At 39.9% G+C, this 18118-nt stretch overlaps 1 protein-coding gene across 1 annotated transcript in view; it reads left to right on the forward strand.

Annotated features, from left to right (window-relative positions):
* The first annotated feature begins 72 nt into the window (after positions 1-72).
* Positions 73-18118, forward strand: part of LOC110467289 (N-acetylgalactosamine-6-sulfatase-like) — a 27816-nt gene continuing 9770 nt past the window's right edge. Inside the window, exons 1-11 of the mRNA XM_021524356.1 lie at positions 73-247; positions 9373-9496; positions 9920-9994; positions 11197-11299; positions 11790-11933; positions 12242-12308; positions 12744-12871; positions 14782-14918; positions 15506-15609; positions 15924-16060; positions 17571-17673. Of these exons, the coding sequence (XP_021380031.1) occupies positions 143-247; positions 9373-9496; positions 9920-9994; positions 11197-11299; positions 11790-11933; positions 12242-12308; positions 12744-12871; positions 14782-14918; positions 15506-15609; positions 15924-16060; positions 17571-17673 (1227 nt within the window). The 5' untranslated portion in view covers positions 73-142. The remainder of the gene's footprint in view (positions 248-9372; positions 9497-9919; positions 9995-11196; positions 11300-11789; positions 11934-12241; positions 12309-12743; positions 12872-14781; positions 14919-15505; positions 15610-15923; positions 16061-17570; positions 17674-18118) is intronic.

Here is an 18118-nt window from a genome sequence, read left to right on the forward strand (position 1 = left end):
GAAATCTCCTGTGTGGTGCCTCTATAAGTACAAGTTTATTGTATATACTCACATGACGGGTCATGTGGTTAAGATTGCCTGAGTCACAAGATTTGTAAATGGTATATATGGAGTTCATCTGTCCTAACAATAAACACTTAAGATGGACAGATGCATCGTCGCCGTGGTCACCCTGTGTATGGTCCTAGTGATGGTCAGCTGCCATAGACCACAGAAACCGAACTTCATTGTGATGCTAATGGATGATGTGAGTGTTAAAAAATCAATCACCAGAGAAATTGAAGGGTATAGAACATTGTGTACAGGTACAGGACACCACATATACATACACATACTTATGTATAGAGTTCTGTAGGGTATAGAACATTGTGTACAGGTACAGGACACCATATAATAACTAGAGTATACAACACTATAGGTAGAATGCTGACAAAGCTTACGTATAGCTGTAATAAACACTTACATTCTGTCTGGCTTTTAATACAAGTCAAGTGAGATTGTCAATAAGTGTGAATGTCCATAAGAGCACCAGTAGATTAAGGAGGGCTACTATTTATAGTGTTAGTATAGTGACAACTACTATTCACTCTCCTAATTGAGTGATTGTTCTCAGAGAAAGTACTGAAATACTGTGTTATCCTAAAGTTGTCATTATTATAATATATGTAAATAACTGTTAAACTGGATACTAGTGTATGCATACATGTATAATGGAACCTCTTTAGTTAAGACACTTTTATGTCTCTGTACAATGAAACCTCTTAAGTCAAGACACTTCAGTTTCTATGTACAATAAATCCTCTTTAGTCAGGACCCTTTAGTTTCTGTGTACAATGGAACTTCTTTAGTCAGGACACTTCAGTTTCTATGTACAATGGAACTTCTTAAGTCAGGACACTTTAGTTTCTGTGTACAATGGAACTTCTTTATTCATGACACTTTAGTTTTAGTGTACAATGGAACCTCTTTATTCAGGACACTTCAGTTTCTATGTACAGTAAATCCTCTTTAGTCAGGACACTTTAGTTTCTGTGTACAATGGAACTTCTTTAGTCAGGACACTTTAGTTTCTGTGTAAATGGAATCTATTTATTCAGGACACTTTAGTTTCTGTGTTTAATCGAACCTCTTTAGTCAAGACACTTAAGTTTTTATTTACAGTAAATCCTTTTTAGTCAGGACACTTATGTTTTCTGTATACACTGGAACCTTTTTAGTCAGGACACTTTAGTTTCTGTGTACAATGGAACCTCTAGCCAGGACACTCAAGTTTCTTTGTACAATGGAACCTGTTTAGTTCAGAGAACTTTGTTGTGACTATGAACATGCACCTCATCAGTCTAGAAAAATTGTTTTCTGTGTGCAGTAGAATCTCATCATTCTGGACACTGATTTATGTCTGCAGTAGAATCTCATTATGCTGGACACTGATTTTTGTGTGCAGTAGAATCTCATCATTCTGGACAATGATTTCTGTGTGCAGTAGAATCTCATCATGCTGGACACTGATTTTTGTGTGCAGTAGAATCTCATCATTCTGTCTGGACACTGATTTCTGTGTGCAGTAGAATCTCATTATGCTGGACACTGTTTTCTGTGTGCAGTAGAATCTCATCATGCTGGACACTGATTTTTGTGTGCAGTAGAATCTCATAATTCTGGACACTGATTTCTATGTTCTATAGAATCTCATCATTCTGGAAAATGATTTCTGTGTGCAGTAGAATCTCATCATGCTAGACACTGATTTTTGTGTGCAGTAGAGTCTCATCATGCTGGACACTGATTTCTGTGTGCAGTAGAATCTCGTCATTCTGGACACTGATTTCTGTGTGCAGTACAATCCCATCAGGCTGGACACTGATTTCTGTGTGCAGTAGAATATCATCATTCTGGACACTGATTTATGTATGCAGTAGAATCTCATTATGCTGGACACTGATTTTTGTGTGCAGTAGAATCTCATAATTCTGGACACTGATTTCTATGTTCTATAGAATCTCATCATTCTGGACACTGATTTCTGTGTACAGTAGAATCCCATCATTCTAGACAATTTGTTTTCTGTGTGCAGTAGAATCTCATCATTCTGGACACTGATTTTTATGTTCTATAGAATCTCATCATTCTGGACACTGATTTCTGTGTGCAGTAGAATCTCATCATGCTGAACACTGATTTCTGTGAGCAGTAGAATCTCATCATGCTGGACACTGATTTTTGTGTGCAGTAGAATCTCATCATTCTGGACACTGGTTTCTGTGTGCAGTAGAATCTCATCATGCTGAACACTGATTTCTGTGTGCAGTAGAATCTCAGCAGTCTAGAAAATTTGTTTTCTGTGTGCAGTTGAATCACATCAGTCTAGAAAATTTGTTTTCTGTGTGCAGTAGAATCTCATCCTTCTGGACACTGATTTCTGTGTGCAGTAGAATATCATCATTCTGGACACTGATTTCTGGGTGCAGTAGAATCTCAGCATTCTGGACACTGATTTCTGTGTGCAGTATAATCTCATCATGCTGAACACTGATTTCTGTGTGCAGTAGAATCTCATCATTCTGGACACTATTTTCTGTGTGCAGTAAAATCTTATCATGCTGGACACTGATTTCTATGTTCTATAGAATCTCATCATTCTGGACACTGAATTCTGTGTGCAGTAGAATCTCATCATTCTGGACGCTGATTTCTGTGTGCAGTAGAATCTCATCATTCTGGACCCTGATTTCTGTGTGCAGTAGAATCTCATCATGCTGGACACTGATATCTGTGTGCAGTAGAACCCCATCATGCTGGACACTGATTTCTGTGTGCAGTAGAATCTCATCAGTCTAGAAAATTTGTTTTCTGTGTGCAGTAGAATCTCATCATTCTGGACTCTGATTTCTGTGTGCAGTAGAATCCCATCCTTCTGGACACTGATTTCTGTGTGCATTAGAATCTCATCAGTCTAGAAAATTTGTTTTCTGTGTGCAGTTGAATCACATCAGTCTAGAAAATTTGTTTTCTGTGTGCAGTAGAATCTCATCATTCTGGACGCTGATTTCTGTGTGCAGTAGAATCTCATCATGCTGAACACTGATTTCTGTGTGCAGTAGAATCTCATTATGCTGGACACTGATTTCTGTATGCAGTAGAATCCCAACATTCTGGACACTGATTTCTGTGTGCAGTAGAATCTCAGCATGCTGGACACTGATTTATGTATGCAGTAGAATCTCATTATGCTGGACGCTGATTTCTGTATGCAGTAGAATCTCATCATGCTGGACACTGATTTATGTGTGCAGTAGAATCTCATTATGCTGGACACTGATTTCTGTGTGCAGTAGAATCCCATCATTCTGGACACTGATTTCTGTGTGCAGTAGAATCCCATAATTCTGGACACTGATTTCTGTGTGCAGTAGAATCCCATAATTCTGGACACTGATTTCTGTGTGCAGTAGAATCCCATAATTCTGGACACTGATTTCTGTGTGCAGTAGAATCCCATCCTTCTGGACACTGATTTCTGTGTGCAGTAGAATCTCTTCATGCTGGACACTGATTTATGTATGCAGTAGAATCTCATTATGCTGGACGCTGATTTCTGTATGCAGTAGAATCTCATCATGCTGGACACTGAATTCTGTGTGCAGTAGAATCTCATCATGCTGGACACTGATTTTTGTGTGCAGTAGAATCTCATCATTCTGGACAATGATTTCTGTGTGCAGTAGAATCTCATCATTCTGGACTCTGATTTCTGTGTGCAGTAGAATCCCATCCTTCTGGACACTGATTTCTGTGTGCAGTAGAATCCCATCCTTCTGGACACTGATTTCTGTGTGCATTAGAATCTCATCAGTCTAGAAAATTTGTTTTCTGTGTGCAGTTGAATCACATCAGTCTAGAAAATTTGTTTTCTGTGTGCAGTAGAATCTCATCATTCTGGACGCTGATTTCTGTGTGCAGTAGAATCTCATCATGCTGGACACTGATATCTGTGTGCAGTAGAACCCCATCATGCTGGACACTGATTTCTGTGTGCAGTAGAATCTCATCAGTCTAGAAAATTTGTTTTCTGTGTGCAGTAGAATCTCATCATTCTGGACAATGATTTCTGTGTGCAGTAGAATCTCATCATTCTGGACACTGATTTCTGTGTGCAGTAGAATCTCATCATGCTGGACACTGATTTATGTATGCAGTAGAATCTCATTATGCTGGACACTGATTTCTGTATGCAGTAGAATCTCATCATTCTGGACACTGATTTCTGTGTGCAGTAGAATCCCATCATGCTGGACACTGATTTATGTGTGCAGTAGAATCTCATCATGCTGGACACTGAATTCTGTGTGCAGTAGAATCTCATCATTCTGGACACTGATTTCTGTATGCAGTAGAATCTCATCATGCTGGACACTGATATCTGTGTGCAGTAGAACCCCATCATGCTGGACACTGATTTCTGTGTGCAGTAGAATCTCATCATGCTGGACACTGATTTCTGTGTGCAGTAGAATTTCATAATGCTGGACAGTGAATTCTGTGTGCAGTAGAATCTCATCATTCTGGACACTGATTTCTGTGTGCAGTATAATCTCATCATGCTGAACACTGATTTCTGTGTGCAGTAGAATCTCATCAGTCTAGAAAATTTCCAGTCGTTCAGATTTAAAAGTTATTAAGAAAGAATGAAACAAGGGTTTAAACTAATTTAAATGTTTTATATGGTGTCTGGTGAAGTATGTTTCAGGACTGTCTGGGTTCTGCTCAACTACAAGTTGTACATATACTTTACTGTGTATTTTATATAGTTTATTACTACCAACATTGCAGACAGTTTCATTTGACTGACCTTAGAATATTTATATATTCAAAACACACAAATGAGGTATTGATGATAACATATAGAATAGATTTAAAGCAAAACAAGTTTGAGCAGCGACCTATTTTATCTCTTATGCTGCTCACATTTCTTTTATATATAGACTAAAAAATTCAACAAAGTAAATACAAAAGAGTAATCTCCTGATATTGGCATTAGCAATGTTTTAGTCTACAAATTTAAAATACACACAAAGGTTTTGCCAGTTAGAGCTCTATACACGATACATACCATCACCACTGACATGATTAGAGTTTGTGACAGGCTGCTGTGATGATTCCCTGAATCACACACACACATGTAAATAAAAAAGCTTGGAAACTTCTTGATCAATAGGATTTATCTTTTTGTCATTGTCACATGTACAAAAATCAATATAAAGAATTTAGTCACATGGCAGTCCAACTTTATTATTCATGTGTTTGATAATATCTTGAATATCATACCTTTCTTAGCCTAGATATATCAATACCTGCATATATGAGCATATAAATATCTCTAAAAAAAGAACTTGTCTGTTTCAGCTCAGATAAACCTCAAAATGCTGTAATATAAATCCCTGAATGTTTACCCTATCCCCTCATGTCTTCCCTCACCATGCCTGGTAGGTCTGATCTCTAACCTGGTATGTCTGCCCTCTCCTCTAGTATGTCTGCCCTCAACCCTGGTGTGTTTGTCCTCATTCCTGGTATGGCTGATCTCTAACCTGGTATGTCTGCCCTCTTCCCTAGTATGTCTGCCCTCAACCCTGGTGTGTTTGTCCTCATTCCTGGTATGGCTGATCTCTAACCTGGTATGTCTGCCCTCTCCCCTAGTATGCCTACCCTCACCACCGGTATGTTTAACCTCTCCCTTGGCATGTCCTGCCCTCATCATTCCTGGTATGTCTGCCCTTATCATCCCTAGTATGTCTGCCCTCATCACCCCTGATATGACTGTCCTTATCATCCTTGGTATGTCTGCCCTCATCATCCCGAGTATGTCTGCTCAGATCATTCCTGGTTTTTCTGCCCTCATCATCCCCTGGTATGTCTGCCCTCATTATCTATGGTATGTCTGCCCTTATTATCCCTCGCATATCTGGCCTCATAATCCCCTGGTATGTCTGCCCTCATCATCCATTGTATGTCTGCCCTCATAATCCCCTGGTATGTCTGCCCTCATCTGTGATATGTCTGCCCTGATCCCCAGTTCAATGAGGATTTACCTCCACCCCTGGTATGCCTACCCTCAGTCCAGTATGTCTGCCCTCATCACCCCTAGTATGTCTATCATCACCCCTGGTATGTCTGCCCTCATCCCCAGTATGTTTGCCCTCCTCCTTGGTGTGTCTAACCTCTCCCTTGGTATTTCTTCCCTCTTCCCTGGAATGTCTACCCTCACCTGTGATATGTCTGCCCTCATCCCTGGTATGTCTACCATCTCCTCTGGTATTTCTGCCCTCACCTCTGATATGTATGCCCTCACCATCCCTGGTTTGTCTGCCTTCACACTGATATGTCTGCCCTCATCATCCCTGGTGTGTGTGCTCTCAGAATTCCTAGTATGTCTGCCCTCATCATCCCTGGTTTGTATGCTCTCTGAATTCCTAGTATGTCTGAACTCATCATCCCTGGTTTGTCTGGTCTCATCATCCCTGGTACATGTATGTCTGCCCTCATCATCCCTGGTACATGTATATCTGTTCTCATCATCCCTGGTATGTCTGCCCTCATTATCCCTTGTATGTCTGCCCTCATTATCCCCTGGTATGTCTGCCCTCATTATCTGTGGTATGTCTGCCCTTATTATCCCTCGTATATATGGCGTCATAATTCCCTGGTATGTCTGCCCTCATCATCCCTGGTATGTCTGACCTCATCATCCCTGGTATATCTGCCCTCATCATCCCTGGTGTGTATGCCCTCAGCATTACTAGTTTGTCTGTCCTCATCATTCCTGGTATGTCTTCCCTTATCATCCATGGTATGACTGTCCTTATCATCCCTAGTATGTCTGCCCTCATCACCCCTGATATGACTGTCCTTATCATCCTTGGTATGTCTGCCCTCATCATCCCTAGTATGTCTGCTCAGATCATTCCTGGTTTTTCTGCCCTCATCATCCCCTGGTATGTCTCCCCTCATTATCTGTGGTATGTCTGCCCTTATTATCGCTCGTATATCTGGCCTCATAATCCCCTGGTATGTCTGCCCTCATCATTCCTGGTGTGTCTGCCCTCATTATCCCTTGTATGTCTGCCCTCATTATCTCTGGTATGTCTGCCCTCATCATCCCTGGTACATTTATATCTGTTCTCATCATCCCTGGTATGTCTTCCCTCATCATTCCTGGTATGTCTGCCCTCATTATCCCTGGTATGTCTGCCCTCATCATTCCTGGTATGTCTGCCCTCATTATCCTGTGGTATGTCTGTCAACATCATCCCTGGTATGTCTGCCCTCATCACTCTGACATGTCTGGCCTTATCATTCCTGGTATGTCTGCCCTCATCACTCGGACATGTCTGCCCTTATTATCCCTGGTATGTCTGCCCTCATAACTCTGACATGTCTGCCCTTATCATAATCCCCTGGTATGTCTGCCCTCATCATTCCTTCTGTCCTTATCATCCTTGGTATGTCTGCATCTATGGTATGTCTGCCCTTATTATCCCTCGCATATATGGCCTCATAATCCCCTGGTATGTCTGCCCTCATCATTCCTACTGTCCTTATCATCCTTGGTATGTCTGCCCTCATCATCCCTGGTACATTTATATCTGTTCTCATCATCCCTGGTATGTCTTCCCTTATCATTCCTGGTATGGGTGCCGTCATTATCCCTGGTATGTCTGCCCTCATCCCTCTGACATGTCTGCCCTTATCATCCCCGGTGTGTTTGCCTTCATCACTCTGACCTGTCTGCCCTTATCATCCCTGGTATGTGTGCCCTCATCACTCTGCCATGTCTGCCCTTATCATCCCTGGTATCTCTGCCTTCATCACTCCGACATGTCTGCCCTTATCATCCCTGTTATGTCTGTCCTCATCACTCTGACATGTCTGCCCTTTTCATCCCTGGTATGTCTGCCCTCCTCACTCTGACATGTCTGCCCTTATCCGTATATATGGCGTCATAATTCCCTGGTATGTCTGCCCTCATCATCGCTGGTATGTCTGCCCTCATTATCCCCTATGTCTGCCCTTATCATCCCTGGTACATGTATGGCTGCCCTCATCACTCTGACATGTCTCATCATCCCTAGTATGTCTGCTCAGATCATTCCTGGTTTTTCTGCCCTCATCATCCCCTGGTATGTCTGCCCTCATTATCTAGGGTATGTCTGCCCTTATTATCCCTCGCATATATGGCCTCATAATCCCCTGGTATGTCTGCCCTCATCATTCCTGGTGTGTCTGCCCTCATTATCCCTTGTATGTCTGCCCTCATTATCCCTGGTATGCCTGCCCTCATCATTCCTGGTATGTCTGCCCCCATTATCCCTGGTATGTCTGCCCTCATTATCCCCTGGTATGTCTGTCAACATCATCCCTGGTATGTCTTCCCTCATCACTCTGACATGTCTGCCCTTATATCATCCCTAGTATGTCTGCTCAGATCATTCCTGGTTTTTCTGCCCTCATCATCCCCTGGTATGTCTGCCCTCATTATCCTGTGGTATGTCTGTCAACATCATCCCTGGTGTGTCTGCCCTCATCACGCTGACATGTCTGCCCTTATTATCCCTGGTATGTTTGCCCTCATCACTCTGCCATGTCTGCCCTTATCATCCCTGGTATCTCTGCCTTCATCACTCCGACATGTCTGCCCTTATCATCCCTGGTGTGTCTGCCCTCATCACTCTGACATGGCTGCCCTTATCATCCCTGGTGTGTTTGCCTTCAACACTCTGACATGTCTGCCCTTATCATCCCCGGTGTGTTTGCCTTCATCACTCTGACCTGTCTGCCCTTATCATCCCTGGTATGTGTGCCCTCATCACTCTGCCATGTCTGCCCTTATCATCCCTGGTACATGTATGTCTGCCCTCATCATCCCTGGTATGTCTGACCTCATTATCCCTGGTATGTCTGACCTCATTATCCCTGGTATGTCTGCCCTCATCATCCCTGGTATGTCTGCCCTCATTATCCCTGGTATGTCTGCCCTCATCATTCCTGGTATGTCTGCCCTCATTATCCCCTGGTGTGTCTACTCTCACCCCTCCTTGAATTGTTTGTGAAAATATATGATTGATAAAGTTGTATGTAACAGAAATATTGCTTTGATATTTCACATTTTACTCCAATATGTCTCAGTACACACAGCAAGTTAAACTTAACCGTTACAAACACATAAAATACACAAAACACACCCATTTAGACATGTAGATACTTTTTACATTGAATATGAAATTATTTGGCAAGGTGGTAAATTTGAAAATCATGTATTGAGTAAAATATGTTTTTAAATAAAAGGAAAATATACATATTATGATTGCTCTTTGGCAGATGGGATGGGGCGACCTGGGAGTGTTTGGAGAACCAAACAAAGAAACACCAAACCTCGACAAAATGGCTGCTGAGGGGATGCTATTTCCAGACTTCTACTCTGCAAACCCAATCTGCTCTCCATGTAATATTTCTTATATGTCTACAACAATATAATATACAGAGGTAGCAGTAAGCTGTGTAGTAGTGGTTGTACTAATGTACCAATAGTGAGCTATGTAATAGTTACTTGTAATATTAACAAGCTACTCCAGCAGGAATCACTCTTGCATGTGTTACTATATATAGTAGGTAAAATAACAATAAAGAGATCAACCTGATATTTTGTTCCACATATGAAAAGTTGTGTCATGTAGCTTATCCAGAGAGTTTGTTTTTGCAAAAAGAAAACTATTTGTTGGGTAAGTTAATTATTGTTATTGATTATCGCAGTACAGCAGGACTCATAGTAGGTCATACAAAAAGTTCATTTTGGAAAACATCTGTCACACTTGTTAAGAAGATGATTGTTTTGCTTAAACTTTTCATCTTGTCTCCATGGTAACAGCACGGGCCTCTCTGCTGACAGGACGTCTGCCAATCAGGAATGGATTCTACACAACCAACACCCATGCTCATGACTGTAAGGTTTTAAAACCTCCTCCCACTTCATAACAAAACATGTACATGTATTTAAAAAATATATTTTAGGTAATGCCTTTGAAATTATCTAAAACTTCATTATACCATTATACCCCCTCAGATCATTAGGACATTATACCAGACTCAATGTACGTGGTAGCTATAGACAGGTTCTGTTCTGTATATAAACGTCTACACCCTGAGATCATTATACGATATACCAAACACTGTATTTGCTATAATAGAACAGCCTGGTATATCTTGTAATGATCTTATAACAGCCTACACCCTCAGATCATTATAGGATAGACTCCATACTGTATATAACATTCTTGCATACTAGACCGAGATATCCGCATATCCGGCGGTGCTGGAAAATTCTATCTGACCCACGGGTCTAGATCGCTTACATGCGCAGACTGGCGGGGGAATTATAGTGACCTTTCAGGATCACGCTATTATTCGTGACGTCATTTTATGACGTTTTGGGTTCAGTCAGGGTCATTGACGTCATTAACAATTGTCATCCGTCCTGCATATGCAAATGAGAAATGCAAATGACAATCTACGTCTTTACTAGAAGACCAGCTGTTTTTACAGGTTTTAGGTAATAGGCAAGAAATAGAATCCATACCTGATGTGAGGTAAGGATAAGGTAATTCAAACCCTCGGGATAAAATATTTAGCAAAAGACCCTCGGCAAAGCCTCGGGTCTCCTGCTCAATACTTTATCCCTTGGGTTTGAACTACCTTATCCATACCTCTTATCAGGGATGGATTCTATTAGCCTACACCCTCAGATCATTCAGGATATACCAGACAGTGGTTGCTATAGACAGGGGCCACATTATATTACAGCCTACACCCCTCACATCATTAAAGGATATACCAGACAGTGGTTGCTATAGACAGCCTCCTTACTGTATATCACAGCCTACACCCCTCACATCATTATGGGATATACCAGACAGTGGTTGCTATAGACAGCCTCCTTACTGTATATCACAGCCTACACCCCTCACATCAATATGGGATATACCAGACAGTGGTTGCTATAGACAGGGCCCACACTATATTACAGCCTACACCCCTCACATCATTAAAGGATATACCAGACATCGGTTACATATTATTTATTACAGCCTACACTCCTCAGATCATTAAAGGATATACCAGACATCGGTTACATATTATATATTACAGCCTACACCCCTCAGATCATTATGGGAGGCATTCCAGACTCAGAAATTCTCTTATCGGAACTATTGGGAGAGGCTGGGTACCGTAACAAGATCGTTGGTAAATGGTAAGTAGATGAAAAGATGTTAAGCATCCATTCAAATTCTGTATGGTAAAACTTGCATTCACCAGTGAAATAGAACCATTGCATGTTTCTTTATTATCACATACATACAAGGTTACAGTGCTATCAAACTGTCAATTCCCTTATAATATACCGCTAGCATTTTCTGAATTAACACTTCACAATCTGAAAATAGCATGAAGATATAAGATAATTATGCTGACAAAAAATACAGTCAGAAAAAATATCTCTTTAAAAATTGAATGTTTCAAGTGTAATTATTTGTTTTTATGCCCCTGCCACAAAATGGGGGGCATATAGTGTTGCCCATGTCCATCCCATCCCGTCCTGTCCCGTCCGTCCGGATTCAATGTAAACACTTGGCAACTATTTATAGAACATCAAACACTGAACTAATTTCAAATGGCGGCGGGGGCATTCATGTTTTACAGACATTTTCTAGTTGTTGAAGTGTTTCACAATACTTCTACAGGCATTTGGGACACCGCCCCCAGTACCTACCGCTCAAACATGGCTTCCATGAGTGGTTTGGTGCCCCCAACTGTCACTTTGGACCCTACGATGATATTAACACACCAAACATACCTGTCTACAGAGATGCAGAAATGTCTGGCAGGTAAACCTATTTTATCCAATCTAACTCCTGGTTACCAGTTGGAAGTCTGGTAACCAATGGATATCATCAAAGTGATACTTTTTGTTGCAATGTTCCAAGAATGATTGGTCTCTTTATAAAGCTATGACCAAGCAAATAATGAGAAACAAAGTCTGGCAGTTTGTGATAAATTCTGTATTGGTCGTGGTTGTAAGTTACTATGAGCAGTTTGTGATTAATTCTGTATTTGTTATGGTTGTAAGGTACAATTGTCGATGTAAGTTACAATGAACAGTTTATGATAAATTCTTTACTTTGTGTCGTTGTAGGTACTACGAGCAGTTTATCATAGACAAAAATACGGGGCTGTCCAACTTAACTCTCATGTATCTGGATGTAAGTTCATTACCGTTCTTATCCATTTTCCATGTTTTGGGTTTGAAAACTTGACAGATCTACTTCAGTAAAAGTTAAGCAAATTCAATCAGATTGATAGGATACAAGAATAATGTGAATGTCCTAAACATTTTCCCGATTTGATGAGCATTTCTTTTTGTCATGACATATTCTTAATGATTTTCCAACAAAAGTTGAGCTATTACCAGCCCTAGCTGTTTTCACATTATCTACAATATATTGAATATTATTCAAATTTTCAAGCATTTTCCAGTTTTCATGTTTTTCTCTGATATTTCAAGCAATTACTTGTCATTTTCAATCCTTCCCATTGACAATGTCCAGTCTTCCTTTGACATTTTCCTGTTTTCCATTGACATTACCCCTCAAGGTTTAACTACAAAGGTCAGATATTTTACCTGGCAACTGTTTCAGGAAGGGGTTAAGTTTATTCAGAACCAGACTCTCAGAGGTCAGCCATTTTTCCTGTATTGGACCCCAGATGCCACCCATGATCCGTTGTATGTGTCAGAGAAGTTCTACCAGACCAGCAGACGTGGCAGGTAGCTTTCCTCGTTTTTTGTTGTTTGATAATTACCAGTTTATATGCAAACTTGGTTGGACTCCATCCTAGAAACCTGCCAGCAAAATACAATGACTCTAGGCTAAGTTGATGTCTTCTTTAGAAGGTGCTGGTTAAAGTTTTTTCATATTTGATCCTTGTGACCTTGTATGAAAGTCAGGATAATTATTTCTCAAACTTTCTTCGATTCCACCCCTTGAAGCTACCAGCCAAATAGGCTCAAGTAATTTGGTTCTTCAGAAGAAATCGTTTGACATTTTTGGCATATTTGACTCTACAGGCAGATTTTATCTTCAAATTAATCCAACAGATATTTTAGCTCGACTAGCCCGAAGAGCCAAATGTCGTCTGTCCATCTGTCATCAACTTTCACTTTAAAGGACTTCTTCTAAAAATAACCAAAAGCCTACAGTCATGACATTTTGCTGGTAGCTTCCTTGGATAGAGACCAACAAAGTTTGTGAACAAAAATAACCTCAACCTTATTTCAATATCACTGAGGTCAGATATGTCTTCAGTTTCAAAAGACTTTTTTTGAAGAACCGAAAGGCCTAGCCTTGTGATATAAGGCTGGTATCTTACTCTGATGGAGCCCCAGAAATTTTTTGAATGAAATTGACCTTGATCAACTTTTAAGAACACATGGTTTTAATACTAGTAGGTCTAAAACTTCAAAGGACTTCTTTTGAAGAACTAAAAGGCTTCTTGTCATGATATTTGGCTGGTAGCTTTCTGAGGTGGAGCCTTGCAACGTTTGTGAATAAATATGACCTTGACCTATATTCAATGTCACAAAGGTAAAAAACTTATATGACTTCTTTTGAGCATCAGAAGGCCTTGATTCATTATATCTGGCTGGTAGATTCCATTGATAGAGGCTTACAACATTTTTGAACAAAAAAGACCTTGACCTTCTTTCAAGATCACAGAGGTCAAACATATTAAAAACTTACGCCTTCTTCTACAGAACTGAAAGACCTAGAGTCATATTTGCCTGGTAGATTCCTCGGATGGAGGGCTACACCATTTGCAAATCAAAATTACCTTGACCTCCTTTCAATGTCACAGAAGTCAAATTTGTCAAAAATTTCAAGCGACTTCTTTTAAAGAACTAAAAGGTTTAAGCTTAGTGTCGTGATATTTGGCTGACAGCTTTCTGAGGTGGAGCCTTACAAGGTTTGAGAAAAAATATGACCTTGGTCTATATTTGAGGTCACATAGGTTGAATATGTCACAAACTTTGACAACTTCTTCTGAAGAATTGACCTAGAACCACGATATTTGGCTGGTAGCTTCCTGGGGTGGAGCCTTGCAAGTTTTGGAGAAATGGTGAAAAAAACCACAGACCTTGACTGACTATTCAAGGTCAGACATTTAAAAAAACTATCACAACTTATTCTGAAGAACTAAAAGGCTTAGAGTCACGATATTTGACAGTTATTTAGATTGGATGAAGCCGGAAAACGTTTGCTAACAAATATGACCTAGAGCTTTATTTGAGGTCACAGGGGTCAAATATGTCAAAAACTTGGAACAAGTTCTTCTAAAGAATCCATATACACTTGATAAAAGTGTATGGTATTCGACTGGTTTAAAATTAAAATAATGAATTCTGGGTGAGCTATTAAGGCCTCTTGTTAATTTCTGATCTCAAGAAATTTTACGTTGTGATGGAAATGGCACCTGAGAAGTGACTACCTTCCAGGGTATCAATCACACAGCAGAAAGTGCCTTTTGGTTTTTTGACCTTTCTTAGTCCAAGAAATTTTGAGTCGATATTAAAATGGAGCATATTCTTCAAAACAAACTCATAATTACCAAAATATGACACTTTCACTTCAAAAAGGGAGAAGGGTTATCTTGATAGAATGTATTCTTGCTTTTGTTGAGGTACGGAGATGCAGTGCGGGAACTTGACTATGCAGTGGGTGAGATTTTGAAGACACTGAAGCTGCTAGACATTGAGAAGAACACATTCGTTTTTTTCACATCAGACAATGGAGCAGCAACTTATGCCAAAACTTCAGGTACGTTCAGAAATCCAGAAAAGGTTTAGAGGCTAAATATTGCGACATTCAGAAAAATGTGAGCGTCATTTAGCTCATGGATATCATGGATTTTGTTAATAGGTCATGGAGATTAGGATGGTCACATGAGTGTTTGAGGTTTGTAGTTCATCGATATATTTACTATCAATTAGGGTAAAGGGGCCATCAGCCTTAGAGGGTAGAGAATATGATAGTCATCGAAGTGTGGATGTTTGAAGGTTGCAGATTAACGAGTATGTGGTTATAAGCATAGAGAGTTCATGAACGGTTAATACATAATATGCTCAGAGATTGTTATGATAATGATGGTTGAGCATCTATATGTTGCTGAGATTGTAAAGATCATGAAGGTTTGACACATTGTATTTCTCAGAGATTGAGAAATAATGATGGTTTAAGGTATTATATGTGGCTGAGATTGTAAAGATCATGAAGGTTTGACACATTGTATATCGCAAAGATTGTAACAGAACTATGTTGCAGTGAATTTGTTTATTTTTGAGGTAATACACAACAGAGTTTCTGTTAGTTTAAAAAAGATTAAAAAGTGATATGTTTTATGTTAGCGGGCAGTAATGGGCCGTTCCTGTGTGGGAAGCAGACAACATTTGAGGGAGGTGTGAGGGAGCCAGCCATAGCCTGGTGGCCGGGGACAATACCAGCAGGACAGGTAAGTCACATTTTTATAAGAGATGAGCAGAGGTAGGCTACTATTCATGTAGAATCTACAGTGTGGGTGTTGGTACCAGTAATTGACAAATTAGTTTGATTCTGTTTATGGATATGGAAAAAAATTGATATTTTCACCCTCTCACAAACTCTTTCCTAAACAAAATTATCTATAGAACATAAAACTTCTTTCAAATATTCAAACTGTTGAAAAGTTATTTGAATCACGAAAATGGTTATTCAGGAAAACTGGGTGATTATAGAAATTGTGTATTAGTGTAAATTACACCTGTGTTTGGATTGGTTTCCCTACAGGTGTCTCATCAGGTGGGGTCAACTATGGATCTGTACACCACCCTTCTGGACCTGGCTGGCGTCAAGGTCCCAACAGACAGACCTATAGATGGCATCAGCCTGCGCTCTACTCTCGTTAACAACGCTGTAGTCCAGAGGTGTGTAGAATACTCACTATACCTGTGCTTTAATAGGTAGTCTCCAGTATAAGACTTACAGGACTGATCTTGCCAATGAATTAAACCATACTGTTTTCTTGCACTGGAATTGCATCCTTAGGTATTTCAGTGTGGCAGATTTAAATTATACTTTGGATTACATTGCCTTCTAGTTTCAAGCTAGAAGAAATTTCTCTTTAGCTCAATCGTCAGACTGGTGGTCGTGGGTTGATCCCAATGGAAGCAGTGATAAAATTACCCTCTCTTGGAAATTGTCTCAATGTAATTTAACACGATTCGTTTGCAATGCGTGTTTTGATTGGATACCGACCATGTTCTAATCTGTGACAGAATCATGATCAATCGTGTTAATTAAGCTCCTCCCATCGCACTTAAGCCACGCCCCATTCCTAACCAAAACAATATGGCGTCAAGCTTGCCAGTCTTAGCGAAATCCTACTGATAAGGCTAGCAGGCAACAGAACAGAAAGGACCAATAAAAAGTAAAAAATAAACATTCCTTGTTCTTTCCTCCATTTATAACTGAAATGATCATTCCATCCGTGTGAAGGCATCTATATATATAGTTAGATCTGAAATCAAATGAAACATTTCACAGGTGTCCCATAAATTTTGCATAAAACTCTTCACAAATCTAAACAAATAGTCATCGATATTGTCGATACGCACAGATCGGCATGCATATAATGGCATGGAAATGTAAGAATTTGGTCAATATTATTCCAATTGTGTCATATAAACTTTGGTAAGAGGACGTTCACTAACAATCAAATAAGCTGCCTCGTCAACATACAGATCAAGTGCTCGCCAGTATGGGCGGAGCCAAATGATCGACTTTTGAAAGCTTCTTTCTGATTGGTCAGTCCACTGCAGAATGACACGTCACCAACACAGGTCACAGGGTACTTTACTATGTACTTGTAGCAAAGAAATACAATGTTTCTAACCATATTAGTGTAGTGTATTTGTTAAGGTGTGTTAGAATGGGGATAGTACGTTGTTTTTCGTGTCTATATACTGGTGATTAGAACATGAAATTTGGTTTAAACTCTCCACCTATCGGTCTCTAGTTCAAACCAAATTTCATGTTCTAATCGCCAGTATAGCCAAAATATAACAGTCCTTATTGCATTCGATTCATTGTTATATAAACGTGTACATATAAAAAGCCTGATCTTTCAGTTTCACAAGCATGTATACCCAGACTTTTGTTTGCCCAGCCCAGACCTTTGAAGTTGTTTTACGTCAGCATTATTGTCAATGTAAATATTCAGGTACTCTTTTCAAATTGAACTTGAGGATGAAAGTTATAATATAGACATAATTCACATCAATATAGATTTTGTAAATCAAACTCATTCACAAGTCATGTTGCATTTAACTAATTTACCGTAATTAATTGATCCGTAGCCAAGCATGCTTCCCAATTGATATGATGATGCAAAGATTTCGAGGGTATTACTGTGTCAGGTGACATTGTTACTTCCAGACCAGTGTTTTACTACCGCGGGAACGAGCTGATAGCAGTCAGGCTTGGACAGTACAAAACTCACCTCTGGACGTTTACCAATCCAATCGAGGAATTCAACAGAGTGAGCATAATTTTGTTCTATACAAGTCAATCAGTTCATTAGGGGGAGCACAATTTTGTACTAGACAAGTCAATCAGTTCATTAGGGGGAGCATAATTTTGTACAATGCAAGTGAATTAGTTCATTAGGGGGAGCACAGTTCTGTACTATACAAGTCAATCGGTTCATTAGGGGGAGCACAATTTTGTACTATACAAGTGAATTAGTTCATTAGAGGGAGCACAATTTTGTACAATGCAAGTGAATTAGTTCATTAGGGGGAGCACAATTTTGTACTATACAAGTCAATCAGTTCATTAGGTGGAGCACAGTTTTGTACTATACACTAAGTCAATCAGTTCATTAGGGGGAGCACAATTTTGTACAATGCAAGTGAATTAGTTCATTAGGGGGAGCACAATTTTGTACAATGCAAGTGAATTAGTTCATTAGGGGGAGCACAGTT

This window comes from Mizuhopecten yessoensis, unplaced genomic scaffold (genome assembly GCF_002113885.1).
Source record: "Mizuhopecten yessoensis strain PY_sf001 unplaced genomic scaffold, ASM211388v2 scaffold11169, whole genome shotgun sequence".
NCBI classification, from domain to species: domain Eukaryota; kingdom Metazoa; phylum Mollusca; class Bivalvia; order Pectinida; family Pectinidae; genus Mizuhopecten; species Mizuhopecten yessoensis.